At 52.3% G+C, this 25,600-nt stretch overlaps 1 protein-coding gene across 1 annotated transcript in view; it reads left to right on the top strand.

Moving 5' to 3' along the window:
* Spock2 (SPARC (osteonectin), cwcv and kazal like domains proteoglycan 2) overlaps window positions 1-17,526 on the top strand; it is a 29,789-nt gene extending 12,263 nt beyond the window's left edge. The window contains exons 5-13 of the mRNA XM_050140136.1: window positions 6,913-6,958; window positions 7,133-7,247; window positions 8,373-8,487; window positions 9,821-9,935; window positions 10,275-10,391; window positions 10,896-11,114; window positions 12,938-13,000; window positions 13,334-13,471; window positions 13,607-17,526. Of these exons, the coding sequence (XP_049996093.1) occupies window positions 6,913-6,958; window positions 7,133-7,247; window positions 8,373-8,487; window positions 9,821-9,935; window positions 10,275-10,391; window positions 10,896-11,114; window positions 12,938-13,000; window positions 13,334-13,471; window positions 13,607-13,752 (1,074 nt within the window). The 3' untranslated portion in view covers window positions 13,753-17,526. The remainder of the gene's footprint in view (window positions 1-6,912; window positions 6,959-7,132; window positions 7,248-8,372; window positions 8,488-9,820; window positions 9,936-10,274; window positions 10,392-10,895; window positions 11,115-12,937; window positions 13,001-13,333; window positions 13,472-13,606) is intronic.
* Window positions 17,527-25,600: the final 8,074 nt, after the last annotated feature.

Raw genomic sequence — 25,600 nt, 5'->3', positions numbered from 1 at the left:
TGAGTTTGGAGTGGGGGCAGACCCCAGACATGTAGCCTGTAACATAGTCTTTTTTTTTCTCTCTCTCCCAGGAGCCACGAGGGACTGTGGATGGGGAACACATAGGTGTAGGCCTAGGCCTGGATGCATAGTTTAGTTAGTTTGTTTTTTTGAAGTCAGTGTATGGTGCATGCTAGGTTAGATTCAAACTCGCTATGCAGCCAAAGCTGACCTTGAACTGATCCTCCTACCTCATCCTCCTGAGGGATGGGATTATAGGAGCGCAGTTATGATGCAGAGTTTAAATGTCACCGTGCCCAACTTTGCTGAGCAGATGTGGGTTCAGCTGTGGTTCTGGGGTGAGCTAGGGTCTGGCAGCACCCCCTCCCTGCCCAAGAATACCATCAGCCCTCCTATTGCAGGACTAGACTCCCCCCCCTCCACACACTGTTCATTGGCTGCAGGCTCATTTGGCACTTGTGGGCGCTGCCTCAGGGAAGCACTATTGCTTCGGATCTCAAGGGCCCTCCCGCTGGAGCAGTTAATGTGTTTGTCACTTTCCTCCCGTAACCATAAGCCCCTCGGGGCAGGATCTGGAGATAGATTGCCTTGGGCACACCCAACCCCCCAGTACTGTTCAGTGCTGTAGATGCCCCACAGATGTGTTCCCACAGTGGAAAGCGTGCTGGCCAGGAAGGGTCCCACCCCTTCCCGCCAACCTCTAAATCCCTACTGACTTGCCAGCTCCAGCTCCGTGGGCTCAGGCCAGAGGGTGAGGCGAGGAAAGGGCTCTGGGCTGGGTGGTTTAATTTTCAGTGATGAGGATGTGAGGAAAGGGGGCCTTTGTGTCTGTGCCTGGCTGAAGGCAGGTGCCCACCTTTCCTGCCCCCTGGCTCCTTGGCACTGGCCTGGGGACATGGTGGAGAGGCTGGGATTACTCTGCCTCCCTCGGCCCCTTTCTGTTCTCCTTTCTTTATTTGAAAGATGGGGAAGACAGATCGCCGGGGCCTCAACCAGTGCTCAGTCCCTACAGATTATCTATGAAGAAAGTGGCCCCAAAGGCTAGGTACCCAAGACTCTCTGTGCTCTTGTGGTCTAATGTTCTTCCACACTCGCCCGTGTTTCCTCAGCTCATGGCTGGAGTCCTCCTCAGCGGTCTTGGCACCACCACCTTGATTCATCCTCGGGGGTCCAGTAGCGAAACCAAGGCCCTGAGACCGTTCAGAAGAGAGCCCATGCCCATCACCACTGCCGGGTATAGGATCCAAGGACTAGGGTGGTAACGCAGATCCTCAGAGTCACGGAAGGTCATGCTCTGGCCTGGTCGCTCTGGCCTGGTCTGGCGTTGGCAGAGGCGTTGGTGCAAGCATACCTGAGCCCGAGCCAGGCTCCTGGCATGCAGGGAGCAATGAGAAGCACATTTTTACCTTTAGAGGAAATTCCTGAGAGGGGAAAAGAGGTGGGGGGGGGGCGGTGTCTCCCAGATTCCTGTCTCTGTCTGTTTGCCCAGGCCTCACACAGTGGGCACAGCCCTGTGAGAGAAAAGCAGGTGTTTATTGATGGCCTCACCCTGGCCAGCCCTCCCTTTCACTGAGACAGAGGCCGTGCCAGGCACTCCAACCTGTCCCTTCCTCAACTGGAAGCCAGCACCCTGACTCCAGGCTTGGCGTCGGGGTAAGGGGTCAGTTTTTGTGGCTGTGGCTGTGGGTGTATCTTGGGAATGACAAGAGAAGGTACCCTATAAGGCTCCCCAACTCCGGGCCTTTCCCAGGGGAGTAGGACATTCCTGCCCCAGTTATGTGGATTCCGGAATGAAGTGAAATGATTGCCAGATACCAGACCTCTTGGAGCTTAGGTGAGACCTGGTTCTCTGAAATTTTTAGAGAGTCTTGATTTTTCAGAAAAAAAAAAAAAAATGCCAGAGCAGAATTACAGACGCTGAGGTTAGTGACGGTCTCTTGACGGACTGCTTCTCCCCTGTGCATGTGCCGACAGTCTTCTCACTGACAAATGATGGCAGAAGTCTGAATCTGTGGCCCCTTGTAGCCACCTCTGTCCTTATGCTGCCAGGCGCATGCAGAGAGCCCGGCTTCTGTGGTCCTAGTCGGTACCTCACCTGCCTGCAAAGCGTGACATTTATCCCCGGTTCCCTCCATCTTGGCTCTGAGCATTGCAGCGAGTGGCGAGGGCTCATCCCTGTCTCCTGAATAAGGAAGTCAAGTCTGTTGTCTTGGGTAGGTGAGACCCTTGCCTGTCGTCCAGGGGTAAGGCCGAGCAGGAAGCCAGCACCCTGACTCCAGGCTTGGCGTCTGGGTAAGGGGTCAGTTTCCTCACCACGCTGTTGCAGAGAGAGGGTGGACGGGGTCTTGGAGGGCGATTCTCGGTGGGGTTCCCTCCCTCTTCCACTACCCCCAGCAAACGGAAGTGATTGGGTTAATTCAAGCTGTGAAGTGAGCTGGCGATTCGGGTGCTAATTAAAATGACAGGAAGTAAACAGCTTCCAAAATACCCAGCATGTGCCCCCTAAGCCCACTAGGCCTGCGCACTTCATCGCTCCCCCAGCTTGGCGCAGTGGGCCTGTCTCCATGGCAACTGAGCTGAGCTGCAGAGATCAAAGCAGGAGATGGGTTAGCTCCAAACCTGCAAAACCAGGGGCGGATGAAGGGATTTCTGGAAAGAGCCTGGAGTAGAGAGTACCCCCCCCCCACTTCCCAAAATATGCCCCCCTCCGATGCCAATCCTCCCCTCCTGGCTTCCATACTCCTTAAAGTCTGTTGACACGGTAGGAGAAACTACATAAGGCCTGGGATGGGACTTCCTGGTTCTACCCGACTTAGGCCTTTATCCGTTCACATTTATGGTGTGCTGTTTAGGGATGTGGGATTTGGGACCAGTATTCTGTCATGCAATTGCTGTGAGATCCTTTGTAAGTCACTTAACCTCACTGAACTTCAGTTCTGTCACTTGAGAAACCGAGATAGCAACAGTAAGTTTCTCTTAGGGTTTCCATGAAGAATAAACAAGGCAGCGAGTAGAAAGTCGTTAGCGTAATGCTTCCCCAGTGGTACTCGATGTGAAGACATTAGCTATTGTTACGAGTGCTACTAACGCTACTGCCGTGTACTGGGTGCTGGGCAGGGAATGTTGAACTTTATGTAGTGTCTCTCCTTAAGGAATTGTAAGGCTGTGTAAATAAGCCAGGGAAGCAGAAACAGTGACCCTGCTGGGTGTCACCCGAGCAACACTTGATTCTCCCAGGTAAGATAAGACAAAGATGGGGGAGATGATGCCAAGGCTGGGTTGCGGCAGACAGCTAGCTGGTCTGGGGTCAGATGTAAACACATGTGCCAAGTGGGAGAGGCAGCTGTGCAAAGCCATGGTCAGTGGAGAGATTCCTGGGTGGATGCTGGACTAGGTGGTCAGACACAGATGAAAAGATGAACCTTCTGGAGGCTCACAAAACCCTGTCAAGTGAGAATGGATTGAGGCAGAGCCATAGGGCATCCTTTTCCCCATGAAGACCCAGGTGTTCTCATCTGATCATTTCTCACAGCCTCTAATAAGCCCACATGGGTACCATAAATAGATACACGATGGGAAGGGTGTAAATTCCCAGTGAACCATCATCACCTTCATCAGCTTGTAGATGGTGCTGGCCACCCCCATCTGACCTCAGTGTTTCCCCAGTCCTACCTACCCCATGCTGCCGGCAAAGTGCCTTTGTCACCTCTCCCTGTGACCCCAATGGGGAGCGATTCTTCTCCCATCCCCACTGAACTCGGTTCTCCAGCAATGCCTCCTCTATCCTCGGCTTTCAATGGCCCTCATCTTTCAGCTCTCTCCTCACCTAAATCTGAGTTTCTTGTTGATGTGAGGGCTGTTCCTCTGAGAGAGGCCAGGAGTGTGCCTTGGGCACTAGCGAGGTAAAGCTGGGACCCTGGGTCCCTATTCACCTCCTCCTGGCTGCTTGCTTCTAACCTTGCAGGAGTGAGGGGCTGAGATGCAAGGGATCCAGCCCCTCCCCAGCTGTGCATGACAGCGGGGGCTACAGGACTTAGCTGGATTCTGGAATGTCACCCCTATCCAGAAGGGCCTCCTCTGTCCCTCTCTGTCCTCCTCGGTCAGCATGGAGGCTACCCTCTCCTTGGGGTGGGGCATGGCATCGGTGGATTCTTAAAAGCCTTCCCCACCATCACTTGAGTTTCTAATCAGACCTTCTTGGCCTTAAGCTTTAAAAAGTCACTTTGTACGGAGGCCCAAGGATTCCACCTATAGTCTAGCTGTAGTGGGTTGCAGCGGAAGACTATGAACAGGCTCCAAAGCCTTCAGCGGGTGTCTCCGAGTGGGAGGGTCGTAGGATAACATAGATCACCTCAGGCTCTGCCTACTCCAGCACTGGAGCGGGTGGGGGTTGAGAGCACAGATCTTGACGGTCAAGGATAGCCTTCTCACACCTGCCTCCCAAATCCCAGGCAATCACAGCATCCTCTGCATTTGAAACAGGATCTCAGTATGTAGCCAGGCTACCCTTGAACTGGATATCCTCCTGCCTCAGCTCCTGACTGCTGGGATTATAGATGCGAGACACCCCTCTCCCATGTCATAACCAGATCCCCACTCCCTTCCCAGGACAGAATGAGAGCGACAGGAGACCCCCTCCCCCCCAAAAGAGGCTGGTTCCTACTTCTGCCTCAGGCCTGGTAATCCTGGCTGGCCTCAGTTACTTGGCCATTCCCATCCCATTTTCCATCTTTAATAAAGGAGGATCTGGTAGAGGACCCCTGCCCCCGTGATGCTGTTGGAAAAAGGCTAGAACTGAACGAATTGTCCTCCTTTGGCCCCAGTAGAAGGCCAGGTGGCATTTTTCCTGTGGCCTCCAGAGCAAGCCCTAAGCAGTGGGCCCTGCTGACCTTTCTCCTGTCTGACCCCGAGCCCAAGTGCTGACCCTGAGCCAAGACACTTGACAGATCGAGCATGTTATGGGGCCCAGGGTGAGGAGAGCTAAGGGGTAGCGGAGAGGCCAGATGGGAGAGACACAGAGAGCTAGAGAGGCAGGCAGAAGCATCCTAAGAGCCAGACCCTTCCTCCCAGGGAGCCTGTTCCTCTCGGGTCCCTCCCGCCTCTCCCACCCATCTCTTAATACCTTCCCTATCTACGGAAGAGGCAGGAAGGCTGTGCTGAGTGTGAAAACTGGAGGCAGTTCTCAGAAGTGGGGTCTGCTACTTCATTTCTGGGATAGGCCATCTGGCACTGGAGGAGGATGGCCTTAAGTGTCCCATGATCACGTGCTGCACATCTGTATACTTATGTGTAAAGCCATACAAGTGAGGAGGATGCATGTGCACACATGACTGCACACAACATACACACACCACCACCACCACCACGCCCCTAGGCATACACATATGCATCTAGGTAGGACTGAATGAATGGCCCATTCCCATTTTGACCGTTGCCGTCTTGGCTCTGCCTTGGGAGCCTTTATCCCTGCGGTCCTGCTGCCTGCCAGTTTCCAGAGGAGGCTTCCAAAGCCCTCAAGGATATCTCTTCATTGTGTGCCCTTGTAGTTCCCACTGGGGTCCCTCTGATACCAGAGCCCCATGCCTTCTTCTTCTGGCCATAACAGCTACACGCCAGGCCCATGTCACCGCCATCTTCGCACATCTCCGACAGAGGCATGGCAAAGATAAAGAGAGGTTGCAGGTGGCTCTATGTGGTTTCTCACCAGTGTGCCACGCAGGAGGCTGGTGGCTGGCTCTCAACACTAACGTCCTCCTGAAGCTGCTCCTACCTGCCTGGCAGAGTTTCTTCCAGATACCCTGGAAGCAGTTTAATGGCTTTCAACAAGTGTCTCTACCCCAAAGGGCAAAGGGAGGAAGCTAAGGGAGGTGGATGAGAAACTTTCTGCTGCTGGCTGGGTGGGGGTCCTCAGGCCGTGGGCTGGAACAGAATTGGAAGGTCTCCGGTCTCAGAGACCCCGTGATGTGGTGGGAAGAGAGGGCTATCCCAGGCAATCTCTGGTTCATCGAATGTGTAATCTGAATCAGCTAATTGCCAGTCTCTGAACGTCCTTGTTCCTTCTGCCAAGGAAGGGCCGACTCACGTGACCTGGAAGGACTTTTCAGGGTCCCTGGTAATCAGGGAAGCCATCACCACCGGTGCTGTTGTCCCCTTCCCAGTGTGCACCATCTGGGTTCTGCCAGCTTTCCTACAGCTTGGAAGAGAGGCCTCTTCCTCACACCTCCCTCACAGGGTGGGCAGGTGGCAACAGGGTGCCTGCCCAAAGAAGGGGCTGCCGGGAGAAACTGGGTGATGTCTCCCAGATACCCAGGGCGGAGGCACGAGCAACACCATTCCCAGGCAGCACAGCCCCCTTAGACATCTGCCTTGATGGCAGGACCAGGGTTGGACCGGGGTTTGCGGCACCCTTTCGAAACCACAGGCCTGACCTTACAGGTTCCGGTACGCAAGTTTTCTGGGGTGAAGGTACGGGAATACTGGCCTCCAAATGATGTTGCTGGGGAACTGGGCCTAGAGACACAACCAAAGGAGGCCAGGGATGTCTTGGGGCTCACGGTATAAGTGTGGGCCTCACAGTGAAGTCTTTCTCTCTCTCTCCCCTGCTCATTCCCTGTGGATTCCGTGGCATCCTGTCTCCAGGAAGTAGAAGTGAGTATAACCCAGGCCTCACCCCGACTCTTTTCTCTTCCCCTGCCAGCTCCCATGTGGGCAGGAGAGAGGTGTGGGAGAGACTGGAAGGGGTTCTAGGGTACTGAGTGTGGGGAAGCTCTGGGCAGCGTCTGGGTGGGCAAGTGGAGTTATCATGTGGAACTAGTGGCCCAGGCCTCTCTCATCCTGCTCCCTGCAGTTGAGCCTTAGCCCCGAAATGTGATTGGGCCCTTCCTTTCTCCCCATCCCTCTATCTTTTCCTAGGATGACTACATCAAGAGCTGGGAGGACAATCAGCAAGGAGATGAAGGTAGCATGTCCTTCCCAGCTGTGTGGGGGAGGAGTCTGACACCCGTGGGAACTGGAGCATAGGACTTGTGAAGTTACCGAGGGCTGCTGGAGAGAGGGACCTCTGGGGTCTGCAGTGGGGCTGGGAATCTGGGTTCTCCTAGACGGTCAGTGTCCCCACCTTGTGTCCTCACAGCCCTGGACACCACCAAGGACCCTTGCCAGAAGGTCAAGTGCAGTCGGCACAAGGTGTGCGTCGCCCAAGGCTACCAGCGGGCCATGTGCATCAGCCGCAAGAAACTGGAGCACAGGTGAGTGACTATGTCGGCATAGTAGGCAGCTACTGTTGGAAAACACCATTTAGTGGCTCACAAGATCACATGATCAGATTGTTTCTCAGGGTCAGGACTTCCACCCAGGTTTGGTTCTATTGGTTTGGTTGGCTCTGGCTCAGGGTCTGTGGTCAAAGATGATGACAATTCCCTCTGAGGCCTTGACGGTCACCAGCGAGCAGGGGACAATGTGGGCAGGAAGACATGGTCTCTGTGAGAAGATGAAAAAACCCGGGAGGAAACAGATTCTCACCTTGAGAGTCTTTGGTTTTGTTTTGGTGTCAGGGGACAGAGGAGAGGGAGGATATTTGAGAAAGTTTGAACTTCAGAGTTCCATGACAATGCAGGAAAAGCTGGGGTTGGAGTGTCCCCCTCCCTCTTGTCTCCTGACTGTTGTTGGGAGGTGGGAGTTCATAGTCACTGGAAAACCCATAGGGAGGTTTGGCTGCTTTCAGCCTCAATTTAGGGCAACTGGCTTTCCATAAATGAATTGAAATGGGGAGGAGGGAAGGAAAGAGAGGAGAGATAGAGAGAAAGAGAGAATGAGAGAAAGAGAGAGCCACATCTCACCAAACACAGGACCTAGGGAGTCACAGCTCCTCCCTGACCCAGGTGTCCTATGTCTAAGACAAAGTAGACCAGACAACCCCAAATCCCCTGTTTGGACACATGGGGATTTCTCGATGTATTAAAGACTAGTTTCTGAGGCCTATGGAGAAGATGTTGAGGGACCTTTTTGGGGGCTATGCCAACTCTCCCATTTTGCAAATGTTAATGAGAAACACAACAGTAACCATCTGGTGGTTAGACAAAATGACTGGCTGGGTCAGATGCGGCCCATCACCTCCACTTGTTGCTCCCTCTTGCAATCAGACCTCTCTCTGCTCCCTGAAAATGGCCAAGCTAGGGTCCATGTTCTGCCCAGTTGGTCCATTCTTAGGAGCTGGCTCTGATGGAGGGGTGATGGGAGAGGATGGGCAGGGTGGGCGAGTGATCTCCTGTAGGTCGCAGGGCTGGGGTCTTATCAGAAAGGGTCTTGTGCACCTTTTGCCAGCTCTCTTCTCTCTACCTCCATCCCCACATCTTCCCCATTCATTCTCACAGGATCAAACAGCCGGCTCTGAAACTCCATGGAAACAAAGACTCTACCTGCAAGCCCTGCCACATGGCCCAGCTCGCGTCAGTCTGTGGCTCTGATGGCCACACCTACAGTTCGGTGGTGAGGAGCCTTGGTTGTGTGTGAGGTGAAGGTGGGGTGTCCCCAGTGCCACGAGGAACAGAAGGACCACTGACTGACCTCCTGAGGAGTTCCGAGGATTGCTATAGGGCTGGGTCAGTGTGTTCAGGGCAGCCCTTCAGCCCTGGCCACGGTGATCTGACTTTGGGCAGCTGGAGGGCAGGGAAGAGTCATGAAGGGATGTTCGGGCAGGTAACACACGTGGAGTAAGCCACTGGACAGACTGAGGGAGCTCAGAGGGTCAGTTTTTCGGGGAGAAAGGACTTCCATGCTAAGGTCTTGATGCTCACCAGCCAGCAGGGGGCAATGAGGTCAGGGCATTGTCTCCACCAGAAGGCATAGGGAAGAACCTTGGGAGCAAACAGAGAATTTTGAGAATTTTTGGAATTATGAGACAATATTTGTGGAGGCACGTTTACAAACTTAAGAGTTCCAGGGAAGCATAGGCATTGGCTAGTAATGTTTCTAGAAGTGAGAAGCTAGGGCTGCTTAGCTGGCGTTGACTTGAGGAGATCCCCCCCTTTTTCCTTTTTATATCCCCCCACTGTGTGTGTGTGGGGTGTGTGTGTGTGTGTGTGTGTGTGTGTGTGTGTGTATGCTCAAGTTGATGTTGGGATTTCTTTTCAATGGTTCTCAGTCATTGGGTTAGGGTTTCTCAGTTAAACGAAAGTCCCGTGACTGCTAGTCTTGTTAGCCAGATCGTCCCGGTGGAATTCCCTGTTTCTGCCTTCTGAGGCTGGACCTACAGATGGGTTCCCATGCCTACCTGGTATTTATGTGATTTCTGGGGATCTAAATTCAGGCGCCCATGCTTATGTGACAAATGCTTTAACCCTATCCTCTCCCCGGGCCTGGGGAGAGCCTTTGGGTTGGCATAAGGTGTAGAGGTAAGAGTTCCTTGCCGAGGGGATTGTGGTCACAGGGTGGGGTGGGAAAGGACGAGGAGAGAGAATAGGTATGAGACTGTGTGCAGGAACCATGGAGCTCACAGAGAAGCTAGAAGCAGACAGGAGAGAGGAGTGGGAGGAAGACGGGAAGGAGAAAAAGAGGGGGGGGGAGATGGGGATGCAGAAGAAGCTGTATCCCACATGAGAGGACAAGGTGCCTTGTGGGCAGGAAGCTGCCAGAAAGGGTCTAGGAGGTCTGGCTTCCACCTAAAGCTCTTGGCCCTGGGCACAGCCCTGAGCCTCCCTCGGCCTTGCATGAAGCACAAAACCCACAGTCCTTCCTTCTGGAGTGATAGGAACGCTCAGGGCCCCTGGCTGCAGGACCCACAGCTGAGCCCCCGTCTCCTAGCCTGTGCTCTCTTGTGCAGTGTAAACTGGAGCAGCAGGCATGCCTGAGCAGCAAGCAGTTGGCAGTGAAATGTGAGGGGCCCTGTCCCTGCCCCACCGAGCAGGCTACTACGTCTACCACTGACGGCAAGTCAGGTAATCAGGGTGGATGGCCATAGCCAGGCCCAGGTATTTGCAGATTGGGAAGGAACAATTGGTCATAACAGTGAAAGGCATTGGAACCTGTGGGATTTGGGGTCCTGGTAACAGAGCAGGACACTGGGGTTTTGTCCCTTTTCTCTTCCCATGGTCTTGGGGAAATGGGAGAGGAGTCTGGTTAGACTTTGAATGGGAGGGAGGGGAAAAGCAAGCGGTAAGGGGAGGGGGCTGGGAGATGGGAGGAGAGGAAGCCCCTTCCCCTTCTCCTGCTCCCCTGAACACTGCCCAGCCTCCAGGGCTGCTGCTTTCACCCTGTCCCTCTGTTCCACACCGCAGAGACCTGCACAGGGCAGGACCTGGCCGACCTCGGGGATCGACTCCGTGACTGGTTCCAGCTCCTTCGTGAGAACTCCAAGCAGAACGGCTCAGCCAACAGTGCAGCCAGCCCCGCAGGTAGCATGGGGGACCAATGCTCTGTCTGGGGTGGGGTGGGGTCAGGGAGACAGGAAGGGGCCCTGCAGATGGGTGTGAACAGGTGTGCCCCTTCTCGTCAGATCCTGAGCCTATGGTGTGAACCCCCAAAGAGCTTCACCTGGAAGAAGCGAGGTTGGTTTCAGTCATGATAAGATGTGGGTGCAGGAGTTTAGTTCCTCCAGTGGGGTAGCCAAGGTAAAGGGAAGATTTTTCTGGACTTGCTGAGCATGGTTGCAGCCCTGGATTTGATCCCCAGTACTGAAGAAATGTATTCTGTCAGACTTGTAAAATGGACTCACATGGTTCAGGTACAGTTCAGTGTAGGGGTAAGAGGCAAAGGCCTTTGGCAGTTCTTTATTTTCTGTACCCCAAGGTTAGGTTTCAGGTTAATCTGAGTCTGAACAGAGGTCTGGGGCTGAGAAAGATGTAGCAAGATGGATGGACAGGCAGCAGAACATACCTGAACTCCAGTCTCCTCCCTAGGGCTGGACAAGAATCTGGGGGCCAGCTGCAAGGACTCCATCGGTTGGATGTTCTCCAAGCTGGACACCAGTGGAGACCTCTTCTTGGACCAGACAGAACTGGCTGCCATCAACCTGGACAAATACGAGGTCTGCATCCGCCCCTTCTTCAACTCCTGCGATACCTACAAAGATGGCCGTGTCTCGACCGCCGAGTGGTGCTTCTGCTTCTGGAGGGAGAGTGAGTCCGGCCCTGTGGTCCTCTGGCACTGACTTCCTTTTGGGGGGTGTTGAGCCCCAGATCCAGCCTCTCTTCGGCAGTCATAATAGTTGCCTCTTGGTCACATGCTTAGGCCCAGAGCCTTCCCAGCCCACCTCCTTGCTGTATCTATCCGGGCTTCTCTCATCAACTAGAACCCAGGGCAGCTGACACTTGGCTCGCTCCCTGGGCAGGCTCCCGGGTGGACTGGATTTTGTGGATCCTGAAGCTTGTGCACTTTTGGATACCTTTAAATAAGAGTATGAAAAGAAAAATGAATGTGGGGGCTAAGGTCTGGTTCAGGGGTAAAGCATTTGCTCTGATGACCGAGCTCCAGCCCCAGAACATACATAAAGGTGGAGGAAAGAATTATCTGCACAGGGTTGTCCTCTCACGTTACACGCGTGATACGGCATGTACACGCCTGCCCTCTCAAATATACGAACACATACACATATACACATGCTTCACACAAACATGATAAACACACAATTATGAATGTGAAGCTCTTGGGGCCCCTTGGAGAATCTGAGAGGGGAAGGTGCCAGTGAGGGCTCAGAGCCAAAGACCCATCAGCTTTCCCGCAATTCCCCTTCTGATGGACACATCTTCTTTGCCCAAACAAATGATTATGTAAGCTATTGCTTGTGTAAACGTTCTGGAATTCACCATGTATCTGAAACCAACCTTTCCTGTAGTCCCCAGTGCTAGGATTTCAGGCATATACCACCACACCCTGCTTTGGCTTTTATTTGTGTTTCTTTATCTTTTATGAGACGGGGTATCATACGGTCCAAGCTGGCTTAGAAATCACTCTCTATCCCAGGCTGGCCTTGAACTTGGCATCCTCTTGTTGCCTTAGCCTCCTGAGTGCTGGGAGTACAGGGCACACCATCACACCTGCTGCATGACATTTGTTAGCAGTGGATGCTCAGAGCCAGAGCTGGAGGTGTATTTAGAAACCACCTAGGCCAAGAGGCAAATGATAGAAAAACTGGTCCCAAAGGGTCAAGTTTGCTGCCTGGCCAGCCGCTGGAGGAGGCCCAGTGCTTGCCTCCCTGATGATTGCTGTTATGAGAAGCACCTGCCACTGAAGGCTGAGACTTGGCTAGGGCTCCATCATGTGCTACTTTGGGGTCCCAAATACACGACCACTTCTTTGTGGGTTCACTTCCTGCATCTGCTCTGGGAGATAACCATATCTAACTCAGAGGCTGTGGCGAGCATACACTGAGGAAGTCGGGGTGCACAGTGCTGTGGGAGTCACGCATCCCTCGGTGATGCAAGGCCCCAAGAGCAGTTTTTCTGTCTTCAGTGTGCTGACCAGCCCCCCCTGCTGCCTGTGCCGCTGCAGCAGGTCCCCTCCCAGGCTCTTGATGTTCACCCCTTCCTTCTGCATGTGTGTAAGGGCTGATCCACAGGCGACAGAAGGAGACTGTGAGTCGCTCTGAGCATAGCTTGAGCACATTAAGACCTCAAAGTCCACCTCCAAGGTGACACACGTCCTTCAACACATCCTATGAGTGCCAACATCCCTAGTGGAAGAACTCTGGGATTCTTAGGATCGTTAGCTTGTCTTAAGCTGTAGAGGCCTCCCTTATAGACACTGGGCGTTTTCACCAAGCTGAGCCCTACACTGGATTGAGGATCTTAGTGGGACCCCCTACATACCACCACCACCCTGGTGTGGTCAGATAAAACCCGAGAGTCCAGGTGTTTTATTTTGCAGGCCCCTCACAAAGGCTTCTAAGTTTAGGGGTGCTTTCAGCACCATGGGTCAACCCTAAGACTGCTTCTCTCTACAGAGCCCCCCTGCCTGGCAGAACTGGAGCGCATACAGATCCAGGAGGCAGCCAAGAAGAAGCCAGGTGAGGAGGGGTACAGAGGAGGAGGCCAGGGGTGCTTCCCTGAGCTCCCTTGAGGCCCAGAGATCCCAGCTGCCCTTTATGGCATACGATGAACCTATAGGAGGACCAGGCCCAGGACCACACGTGAAAGCACCCTTCTGGGTTTCATGGGCTTGATAGGCAAGAGTCTCCTCAACCGCCCCTCAGGGAGTGTCAATAGTACTGAAAGAAACAAGCCCTGAGTGTCTGGTTTCTTGGGGGCGGGGTGTCAGTACCAGGCTGGCCAGGTTCTGAGGTTCTCTGGGCCCCCCGCGCACACAAAAGACCCCTCAGGGTTCCTGTTCTAACGCTCAGGTGTCTTCATCCCGAGCTGTGATGAGGACGGCTATTACCGGAAGATGCAGTGCGACCAGAGCAGTGGTGACTGTTGGTGCGTGGACCAGCTGGGCCTGGAGCTGACGGGCACACGCATGCATGGGAACCCTGACTGTGGTAAGAGCCGGCGGCGCTGGAAGCCTCCTGAGAACCTGCTCCTGGGGATTTGTGTACATGGGGGCAGGACCCCGAGCTGAGAGAAGAAAAGATACAGTGGGCTCCTTGTCAACCTTCCACTTGTTCCCCCAACAGATGACATCGTGGGTTTCTCAGGGGACTTTGGAAGCGGTGTCGGCTGGGAGGATGAGGAGGAAAAGGAGACAGAAGAGGCAGGAGAGGAGGCCGAGGAGGAGGAGGGTGAGGCCGGTGAGGCAGACGATGGAGGCTACATCTGGTAGATGGCCCTCAAGGGCCTCGGCAGGCCAGGGTGCCGACGGCCGGAGAGACAGGCCAGAAGAAACCTGGACGAGAGCAGGCAACTTAGCAAATGGATCCGGAAGTCAGTGTGAAGGACCCTGGCTCCAGCGGGGAGGACTGGAGGGAAGAGTGAGGCATGTGTGACTGGTGTGTGTGTGTGTGTGTGTGTGTGTGTGTGTGTGTGTGTGCGCGCACGCGCGCACACGAGTGTGCATGTATGTCATGTGAGTGTGTCATGTGCTGACGTGTGTCCTTGATCCATGCTGCTCCTGGCAGTGAGTCACCCAAAGGCTCCTTCCTTCCTGTAGTTTTTTTCTTTTCTTTTTTTTTTTCAATAGATTTTTAAACGCACAGGTCCACACACATGTACACAGTAACAGGCCAAAAGCAATGAAATGAGACACCCCTGATTCTGTCCCTCAGCCCAGCACCCAGTATTCCTCCCTGCTCAGTCAAGTGTTACCTCCCCTGCCCCTTTCTGCCTTTATTCCCCCATCTTCTAGAGTCAAAGAGAGGAAGGGAGGGAAGCTGTAGACTGGGCACCCTCCCCAAATCAGGCTGATTTTGTGCGAAAGCACAGCCATCTTCTGGACGCCACACACAGCAAGGCAGACCCATCTGATATCTGAAGGACTAGCTGCAGGTATGTCCAACCATGGTCCTTAGGCTGCGTATGGTTAAAGATAGTTAGTTATCAGTGTGGTCCAACACAAACCTGTAAACCTACCTAAGACATAATTTCTTTGTTGTTTTTGTTTGGTTGGTTTGGTTCGGTTTTTTTGGTAACTCGACTGAGGAGTTCTTAAGTGTCAACTTTGTAGATGACAATGGCCAATGTCCAAAGCCTGGATACACCTAGTATATCATCTCTTAGCCTATTCCCGAGAAACCACAGACAGTCCAGGAGAACAGGCAGAGACAGTGAGGAAGGGAGGGGAGGACCCTCTATGCCTGACTTCAGATTAACCCAGTCAGCACCTGTTGCCCCATGGGGATCTAGGATGCTTTCTTGACAAACGGGGGCTGTCATCATGCAGCCGAGCTTTGACGGTGCCTGCTCTGAGGTCTTTCTGCTGCTGTCTCTGTCCCGGGTAGGGTTCCCCTTGTCTAAGGAGTAGAGGACCAGAAAGCAGTATATGTATGCCCACCACCTCATGACCCTCAAAGGAAATGGTCCCTTCTTGCCCAGACCAATAGAAAGACATGTCCCTGAAACCCTATGTGAGGGAGTAGCGGGAAGCCGCCACTTCCTGTACCCTGCGATAGTCCTGGAGGAGAAGCATCAAAGCCACTGTCCTCTCAACCATGGGGTCTCCTCTGTCTCAAGTGTCCCCAAGACAGCCAAGACACCCTAGCAGAACTACACCCCCTGCTCTATTTAAAGCCCTTCAGCATATATGAATAGAGGGGACAACATTGGGCAGCTAGGCTCTGAGGCCATACCTCACCATGTCCCCAAACCTCTAAGCCCAGTGGGAGGTCCTCTTACCCAGATGCCCTACGGGGTTCTGCATGTTTTTTGTTTCCCATTTCTCCCTTTTCAATGGAAATTTCTTAATATATATTGATGAAGAATTTCTTACCTGTACTTGGGCCTCTGATACCTTTTGGTACATGCACATGTGTATATGCGTGTGTGTGTGTGTGTGTGTGTGTGTGTGTGTGAGAGAGAGAGAGAGAGAGAGAGAGAGAGAGAGAGAGAGAGAGAACATCTGGGGGCCACTCTGATGGCTAAGGAGGAGACCACCTGTATGCTGGGGTGCTGGGAGGCTGGGCAGCTCCTGGAGCTCTTGTGCCGAGGCTTCTAGGACAAGGCCCCAGTCTGGTTCTCCCTAGCATCCTGGGGCACTGGCTGGATGCATTCACTGAGTGTTGGTTGGACTCTAGGGAAGAGCCTCCTCCTCATCCTTCCCACCCCTTTCTGCCACCCTTGGAATGGCCACCTTCTTTGTCATCTCCTGGGAGAAATACGGACATGCCACTAAGTTCCGCAAAGTGCTTCTCTTTCCACAGCACAGTTCTGACACTACCAGTGTCGCCTGACCCCACCCCCCGCTTCCTCCCCCTTTCCTTCCTCAGGCCTCTGCCACCTTCCTCTGGTCCCTGGCTCAGTCACATCAGCCCTCTGCATTCCAGAAGCAGTCTCTGCTCTTCCTTCTTCTCTTCTTCCTCCTTCTCCTTCTCCCCATCCTCCTTCTCCTCCTCCTCCCCATCCTCCTCCTACACCCCGCCTCTCCTCCTCCTCTGGCTGGAGTTACTTGAAACTTCCCGCTCTCGCTAGGCTGGAGTCTGATTCTTCCTCTGCCCCAGCTGGATTTCCAGAATGTTCCTGGGTTGCTGTGAAGGATTTTAGGCTCTCTGGGATGGGGATGGGGTTACAGAGGAAGAAGCACCCTCTACTTCCATTCTGCCCCCTCCTTCTGGGGGGGGTGGGCTTGCTGTGCTCTGTGTGTCCCTGGGTCTTCTGGCTGTGTATCTGACTTTGTAAATATGTTCAGAAGAAAGCAGAAGGGGTTGAACTCGCCTGCTGCAGGCTTGCAGGGGTCCTGAAGCTTGTCCTTCTCCAATGCCCCCATACTGCTTTTCACCCCATTGAGACGAAGCCCCACAGAGGTAGGCAGAGCAGCTGTTCCCAATGGGGCTGATGATCCCCAGGTGGCTTCTGGTTAAGCAAGCTTCAGGTTTCCTAAGGAACAATGTCACAAGTTAGGTGGCTGTCAGTCCTGTGACCTTGTCATTGACTAAGCTGCATGCCCAGCCCCTCCTGGTTCGGTCCCTGCTCTCACTCCCTTGGTGCAGGCAGGGGAGTTAGGGCTATGTTGACAAGAGTTCAACCAAATTATCGCAGAGCCACATCTTGCAGGGGCCCTGAAACTGCCCAACTGGGGGCCTCCTTGGGCCCCTGGATGCTGGGAAGGATGTTCAGGGTGGGGCAGGTTGGGGTCGGAGGGAATAAACGTGCCTTGAGAGACCACTCAGAGGTCCCAGGAGTGATGGGGATGGAGCTTAGCCTGGGGAGCTCTGCAAGGGAGAATGCTGGCGAGAGAGACGTGGGACATCTTGACATCCCCCCAGTGTTCCACCTTCCTCCAGCCCCCCTGCTTTGGGTTGGCACCTATTTGGCCTGTCTTGAACTCTGCTTCCGGCTTCACCACTGAGTAGGTGGGCGGTGTCTTTTGGTATCATTGCACCAAAAGCCTGAGCCCACAGCCCTTGGAGAAAACCAGGGGCCCATCTTTGACACCTGGGTCATATTGGGCCTCCTGGCCTGCCGTTGTCCCAGAGGAGGACCAGGGATCGCAAAAGGAGATTCAAGAAATCCCTCACAAGTCCCAGGCAGAGCATCCCGCTTCACAGCCCGCGTCCTACTTAAACCGTCTAATGTGCAATAACCGAGCTTAGAGTTAAAAATTGTGGTCCAGTGCTTGGGTTCCGTCTGTAGATTTAAGTGCTGACATTGTATCTCTCAGTAATTTTAGATGTCTTTTAAAAAAAATTGAACAAGTGTTAGACCCTTGTGTGCGTTGATGGGCACTCAAGCGTCCTGTGGGTGATCCCGCTCTCTCCCCTTCCTCTGCGCCACATCCCCTCATGCCCCGCCCATGCCCACCTGCCTCCACCTGGGGCCCTGCACCTTCCCGTGGTCTTTATCTGCCTATTACTCAGCCTAGGGAAACAAGTTCACTCTACACATGCATAAAGGAAAACAAATGTTATTTTTAAGAAAACGGAAAATAAAAACTTTATAAACACCACCCGCCGAGAGTTATCTGGTTATTCTGCCTCTTAGTGTTTTCATAAAGCTGACCTTTGCAAATGAGACCCTGTGGCCCTGACTACCCCAGCCGGCTCTTTGTTCTTACTGTTACAAGTGAGACCTTGGAGAGGCCAGGGCCCAGTTCATCTGCAGAGGACCAGGCTCTGGGTTATTGCAAAGAATGCCGCCCATGCAAATTAGCTCCTCTCCTAGTAAGCACGCCCCTGTGGCTCAGCTAACAGCAGAGATAAAATTGTATGTATGTGTGTGAACACATTATGGACCTCTCCTGTGGTTTTTCCTTTAATCAAAAAAAGTTACATTGATTTGAGGCATGTGTGTACGCATGCGCACACGGACACAGCGCACGTGACCCATGCACATGTGAGGTTTCAGAGGACAGCTTGAGGGAGCTGGATCTGTCCTATCAGCATGTGCGGGTCCTGAGGATGATTCTGGTTTTCAGGTTTGGTGGTAAGAGCTTTTTGCACCCACTGAATCGGGTCTGCTGGCCCTAATCCGTGTTTTAAAAAAAAAAAATCTCTATTAAGGGTGTGGGAGATGACTCACGGGTAAAATCAGACGATCCAAGTTTGATCCCGAGACCCATTTTGGTGGAAGGAGACACTTGACTCTTGCAAGCTGTCTTCTGACCTATACACACACACACACACACACACACACACACACACACACACACGCTGTGGCACACATGACACCCTCATTCCCATACACACAAACGAAATAAAAATATAAAAAGGAGCCGGGCAGTGGTGGTGCACACCTTTAATCTCAGCACTCGGGAGGCAGAGGCAGGCGGATCTCTGTAAGTTCGAGGCCAGCCTGGTCTACAAGAGCTAGTTCCAGGACAGGAACCAAAAGAGCTACAGAGAAACCCTGTCTCAAAAATCCAAATATAAAAAATAAATAAAAATGGCGACAAAAAATCCAAATATATATATATATGAAAATGACTTAATAGGTCCATAATATTGCCCATATGGATCTACTCTGATGATTTAATACTGTCCCTATTTTTGGACACTGGTGTTGTTTCTGCTCTGCTAATACAAACAGTATTGTGATGGGACCCATCTTGGGTTATTTTGGGGCCACAACACGTGTGTGTGTGTGTGTGTGTGTGTGTGTGTGTGTGTGAAGGCAAAGGGAGCCCCTGCGGGTACTTAGTTCCTCTGTCTTGTCGCCATCCTGAAGGCCAACCTCAGAGTCATAGGCACCTTTCTGTAAGGAAGCCTGAGGATGGATATGTTGGGGGGACTGTGCTCCCAGCAGGAAAGAGGAAGTGGGCAGAGATGAGAATGCAGACCCTAGAAGGGCTTCCCAGCCTGAGCTTATGGGAGCCTGCAGGTTCAAAACTGAAGGAGCCGTGAGGGATGGGGGCTTGAGCCTCTCACGAACCCAAGCCTTAGAGCTGGCTTGCTGAATGGCATCTACAGGTCAGCTCCAAGGAGGCTGCACAGTGGATGCCCCAGTTCACCTGGGGAGTCCTCTAAACGAGCACCCCAACTTTCAGATAATGTTTGACTTTTGCCCTTCACGGATCAGCATTTGTTCCAGAAGGATTCATTCTTTGTCACCATATCTCAGCAGCCTGGATTCCCAGTGTCGCTTGGGCTAGCAGCAAACTGAGTGTTGCTGGGGACAGACCCAGGCCAATTGGCAGCAATAGCCAAAGCCATCCAGACTTACAGGGTGCCTACTGGTCCCTGGCTTCCCTGGACATGTCCCTGAATTCAGCCAGCCTCTCCTCTCCTGCTAACAACTTGCTTCTCTCTGGTATTTAGACTTCTGGGGACCGGACAAAATATATATTGATATATTGACTTCGCTCAGGTTTCAGGGGAAGGAAGGGGGTGTGGGAAAGGAGCAGGGGCAGCTGAGAACAAACCTAAAAGAGAAAGACCCAAATGTGCACAAAAACAGAACTACACAGGTCACCTTCCACCACCTGCCTCCCCAACGTTGTGCCTATGTCTGACCCCCACACATGTTCCAGGGTGTCGAGAGATGGAGAGTTCTTGACTGGAACCAAACAAAAGCCCTACCATACACATATATGTCTGCCTTAGGGTTTTTGTTGCTGTGAAGAGACACCCTGACCATGGCAACTCTTATAAAGAGAACATTCAGTTGGGGTGGCTTGCTTCCAGTTCAGAGGTTTAGTTCATTATCGTCATGATGGAGATCATGGTGGCATGCAGGCAGAGATGGTGCTGGAGCTGAGAGTGTTCTATCCTGAATTCTGTCTTGACCAGAAAGCAGCAGGAAGTTGACTGACTGTCACACCGAGTGAAGCTTGAGAAAGGAGGCCTCAAAGCCCGCCCCAACTGTGACACATTTCCTCCAAGAAGACCACACCTCCTTACAGTGCTGCTGCCTTTAGGGGGCCCTTTTCTTTCAAACCAGCACAATGTTTAACGGACATGTGAAATTGTTGGTATTCACGGGTCACAGTGGGCTCTGTTAGTACATACATACAACGTGCAGCAGGCAAATCAGGGCACCGCCATGTCTGTCACCACAAATATTGATCCCTTTTTATGTTAGCAACACTCAAAATCCTCTCTGAAGGGCTTCAGAAGACGGGAGCTAGTTCAAGGACACTGGGTGGGATTACGGGGAAGTCAGGCATTTATTGGCACGGTAGCTCTGAGGAGAATCTAGGCTCTAAAACCAGAGATGGACAACACGGCAGGCACCCCGAAGAGAGGAAATCGGGGCCCACGCTGTAGATGTGGTGTCTCTTCTGTGATGATGGGGGATGGTTCACAGTACAAGCCCACAGCCAGGCTCACTGGAGGAAGGAGGCAGGGAAGCTGGGAGAGCAGAACATACGGCTACCAATACGCCCTCTGTTGCAAACTGACTTTCCTGGGTGACAGATCCTGTCAGCTAAAGGCTTATGGACAACATCTCAGCAAAGTGCCCGTCAGTTGTGAGAGGAGGCGGATGCAAACCTTGTGGCCTGAGCTGGATTCCAACATTGCATTCTTTCGCTCTGTACCAGCTATTTGAAATACACCGTTCATTGTCAACCATGGTCTCCCTACCTCACTGCGGAACTCCAGGTGTTAGCCCTGCATCCTCGCCCTTAGCCACCTGTACCAATTAGCCACCCGCTCCCCGTGTCCTTCCCTCACGCTTCTCGTTCGACTACAGTTTGTGCTCACTTGGTGAGATGGGCTTCTTTAGCTTGTGTATGAGATCATACAGCAGTTGTCTATGTCTGAACTGTTTCACTTAATATAACGGCCTCTGGTTCCATCCATATTGCCACAAACGACAGGATTTCATTCTTTTAATGGCCATGCGCATATGTAGCATTTGGCTTTGCTTTTTTTGAGACAGGGTTTCTCCGTGTAGTCCAGGCTGTCCTGGAACTCACTCTGTAGACCAAGCTGGCCTTGAACTCAGAGATCTGCCTGCCTCTGCCTCCTGGGTGCTGACATTAAAAGTGTGCACCATCACCCGGCTGCATATGTATCACATTTAAAAAGCACATTTATTTCTTTAATTTGTTTGTATGTGCATGGTACGGCCTGCGTGTGAAAGTCAGAGAACGACCTGTGGGAATCCGCTCTGTCCTCCCATTGTGTGTGTCCTGGTGATAGAACGCAGCTCGCGGGGCGTGGCAGCAAGCTTCTTTACCACCGAGTCATTTCGCCCGTCCCCTGTGTAGCACATTTAAAATGTTGGTTGATTCCTTATTTGGCTGCTGTGAACAGTGCTGCAGCGAGAGGGGATGGACAGATGTCTCTCTAGAATGCCAGCTTCCTTCCCTTTTTCTGGGCATATAATCAGCCTTGAGTTTACTGCACCATGTGGTTTTATGTCTATTTTTTTTTTTTAAATAAACCACCCACCTGTCCTCCAGAGTGACTGAGCTACTATGCAGCATCGCCAGCTATGGAAAAGGGTCACCTTTTCTTCACACAGTCACCAGCTTTTGTTCTTCGTTTCTTTGCTTTGGAGTCAGGGTCTCAGATAACTCAGGCTAGCTCACTTTATTTTTTTTTTAAATATTTATTTATTTATTATGTATACAATAGTCTATCTGTGTGTATGCCTGCAGGCCAGAAGAGGGCACCAGACCCCATTACAGATGGTTGTGAGCCATCATGTGGTTGCTGGGAATTGAACTCAGGACCTTTGGAAGAGCAGTCAGTGCTCTTAACCACTGAGCCATCTCTCCAGCCCGCTAGCTCACTTTATAGCTGAGGCTATTCTCGAACTCCCGATCCTACTTCTGCCTCCCACATGCTGGAATTACAGGTGTGTGCCACCATGCCCTGCTAGATTTTGTCCTTCTGATTGGCATGAGGTGGCACCTCACTGTGGCTTTGATCTGGCTTTCCCCAGCGGGTAGGGGCCATAAGTGCTCTTTCAAAATTGTGTTGGCCCTTCATTTATTGAAGGTTATTATTATTCTGGTCGATGGATTACACACACACACACACAGATCAGAGGACACTTCTGGGACAACCAGCCTTCCACTGTGCCACTGTGAGCTCTGGGGATCCAACTAGATCATCAGACTTGAGTGGCAATCACTTTTACCTGCTGAGCCATCTCGCCGGCCCTGGTTGAGCATTTGCCTATCTTCTGACGAATGTCTTTAGAGCTGAGAACCTCGTCTAAAGCCAGACTGTCTTTCTGCTGTGGGGCTGGCTGATGGAGTCCCATACACACTCTGGATGTCAGTCCCTTGTCACGTGAGCGTTTGAGGATATCTTCCCCGGGCGGGAGTTGTCTCTTCACATTGTGCATGTTTATCTCGCCCATGTGGAAACTTATATTCAAGCCACTTGAATTTCTCTCTGGCCTTGTATGAAGCTCTCTCTGTCTTGCACTAGGACCACTGAACTGCATCTCCTTGGTTCTCTGGGATTCCCTCACCCCACCCCAGATCCACGGGCACAGGTCACAGCTGTGCCCCGAGGCCTGGGCCTGTAGGACACCAGGATGCCTATGTTAAAACTACATGGTAAACAGATGAAATGACCGAGTATATAATCTTGCCCCACATCAGCCCTGACGTCGTCTTTCAGCCATCTTCTTTGCTTGCTGTGTTGCTGTGTTTTGAATATTTGCCTGCGTCTAAAGACTCTGTGCCTATGCCTCGCCCTGTGGACAAGCTGGACATCACCTCTCTTCAGTGGATTCCAGTGACCTTGCTCCTCTCTCTTTCCTTTCTTCCTTTTCTGTTGACAGGACCCTATTCATGTAGCCCAGGCTGGCCCTAAGTTGACAGCATAGTCAAGGACGACATTGAGCCCCTGATTCTTCTGCTTTTCCCGCGGGGTGATTATGCACCAACTTATGTAGTTTTATGTTGTGCTGGAGATCAAACTCATGGCTTCCTGCATGCCGGGCAAGCACTACTAACTGAGCCACGATTTATTCTTTCCTATAGAGCCTTCCTGCAAATTCTTTCCAAAGCCATCCCCCACTTGTGTTTTTAAAGAGGACCTCCCCATGTAGCCCAGGCTGGGCTCAGTCTTGTGGCCGTCCTATTTCCCTCCCCTGTTCTAGCACTAACAGAGGGTGCCACGCCTGCGCCCTCGCCTCCTCCTGCTTCTGTTTTGAAAATAAAAATTTCCACGCGTTATGAGTTTCTGAAAACATCTTTGGTGAAAACAATCTCAGGGATTTGTTATATGCATTTATCTAAGTGAGTCATGTTGATATTTTGGCAAATTGGCTTCTTTCGGCTTCTTGAGTTTCTCTCTGAGCTTGTACTTCTACAGGAGCCTTAAGACAAAGACACGGTTCCCTGAGGTAGAACGTGTGGGGCAGAGACACCACGGAGGTCTGGGTCGTTCCCTCTCTTGACTGTACTGACTTCTCTAGCATTGCCCATCCAGCACCAGGGGCTCTCACGCTCCTCAGAAAGTGCCAGGGCTCCGCCGTGAGCTGGAAGGCTCCATCCTCCTTTGCTCCAGGGGCTTCTTGGTCAGCGGGGGGCGGGGATTGGAAGCATCGCCAGCCAGGACCTACTGGTTGTAAGTGACAGAAACTCGGGTCAGATTGACCTGGATGGTGACACTGGCCCTCCAAGAAGGGAGGCTATGGCACAGCTTTGAGGTCCAAAGGGTCTAGGGAACTGAGGCCTTGGGGATGGCAGCTGTGACATCAGTGCTCCAATGATGGTCCATGCTGACCATACCTAAACTGTCATTTGAGACAGCATCTCACTAGGCAGCCCAAGAAGTGCTCGAACCCACCACCCTCCTGCCACAGCCTCCCTTGTGCAGCCCAGTCACAGGTATGTGACCTGAGGAAGGGACCCAAGGATTCCTCCTGGACAAATTCAGAACTAAAACCCCTTACTACAAGAGAAGAGTGGAGTAGCTTAGTTTGAAGCGCTCCCCTGGGCTGGGAGCAGTGACACATGGCTGAAGCTCGGGAATTTTAAAGATTGGGTCTTTCACATCTTTTTATTTTGTTTTTTAATTAATTTTATTCATTCACGTATTTTATTTAGGTCTGAGTGCTCTGTCTTCATGTACGTGCCAGAAGAAGGCATCAGATCCCATTACAGATGGTTGTGAACCACCATATGGTTGCTGGGAATTGAACTCAGGGCTTCTGGAAGAACAAGCAGTCAGTGCTCTTGACCTCTGAGCCATCTCTCCATCTCTCAGGGACTTTTCACATCTTCAAGCTAACCTCTTGACCCCATCCAGCCACATGCCTGTTTGTTGCCCAGTGCTTAGTTATACAAAAATAGAAGGGTCCGTGACCCACACCGTCCCGCTTCAGGGTCTTCTACTGCCCCTGTTATCAGATCCATGCCGAGCACCGACCCGTTCCTGCTGTTTTTCACTCCCTCCATCCTTTAAGGTCCAGTTTGGGTGCCACCTCCCCTATGAATTGCTCTGGATCCTCACCCAGCAGGGATGACAGGCTCTAACACCGGTGGTACCCCCAATCGGTCAGAAGAAAGAACTCTCCACCAAGGACACTGTCATCCGGGTGGGAGGTTGTGAGCACCCCACCCTGGAGGCCTCAGATTCCGTTTTGGGGATGTTGTAGGAAGGACAGGACCTCTTGGGATTATATGCTAGATCCTAAGGCTTCAGGAACCAATGACCACAAAGAGGGCGGAGTCAAATCAATGAAGTATGTTCTGCTGGGTTCCGGAGGTCAGAGGACCGAGATGAAGGTAGGGTCAAGCCCCTTTGGGAGGCTCTGAGGCAGAGTTCAGCAGTGCCTTCCTCCTGGCCTCTGCTGCTGGCCTCATCCTTGGCTTGTGGACGCACCGCTCTAGCCTTTTGCTGTTTTCATACGGCGTTCTTCCCTGTGTGTCTCCATGCCCCTCCTCTACGAGGGCATCAGACCGTGGAGTTAAACTCGCCCAAGATCCAAATGACTTCGTGGGATTCTTAGCCAATTAATTACATCTGTAAGAGCCCCATTCATAGATAAGTCCGCACCTTGGGTTCTGGGAAGACTTGAGGAGTTATAGGAAAACGCCGTGCAGAGTAACTTGAACGCAAGCGAAGCGGCTGCAGAGGAGTCCAGCCAGATAGGTAGACCAGAAATCGAGACCTGGGCCCTGGCCTAAGTATTCCTACTCAAAGCCACCAGAGGGCGCTCAAACATTGTGTTAGACAAGCCTCTGGCAACCAGGAGAGTGGCCACCAAGGACTGAAAACTAATAAGGTTTTTCAAGTTCCCAGCAGGAGGTGAGAAGGTGTAGGCAGGAATCAGACTAAAGACAAAGCTGTTTCCGCCCTCCCTCCCTCTCTTCTTTCCTTTCTTCCTTTTTAAGAACTGTTTTGAGACAAGTGCTCACATAGCCATGATGACCTTGAACTTTAAGACTGAGAGAGGAGGATCACAAATTTGAAGCTACCTTGGGCTGCGTAAGGAAACCCTTTCTGAGATAAATAAATGTTGGGACTATGCTATCAAGAATTGTATTGATCTTTGCAACAGAGACCACTACAGAAAGTCACTACAACCAAAATGCAGAGGTGTGGAGCCCAGTCCCAATGGATACATCTATAAAACACTCCCACACCTCAGGCTCAGGGAATGCTGCAAAA

The sequence above is a fragment of the Alexandromys fortis genome, unplaced genomic scaffold (assembly GCF_014885135.2).
Source record: "Alexandromys fortis isolate MF-2015 unplaced genomic scaffold, M_Fortis_MF-2015_v1.1 scaffold_9, whole genome shotgun sequence".
Taxonomy (NCBI): domain Eukaryota; kingdom Metazoa; phylum Chordata; class Mammalia; order Rodentia; family Cricetidae; genus Alexandromys; species Alexandromys fortis.
This window is presented reverse-complemented; position numbering and strand designations above follow the sequence as displayed.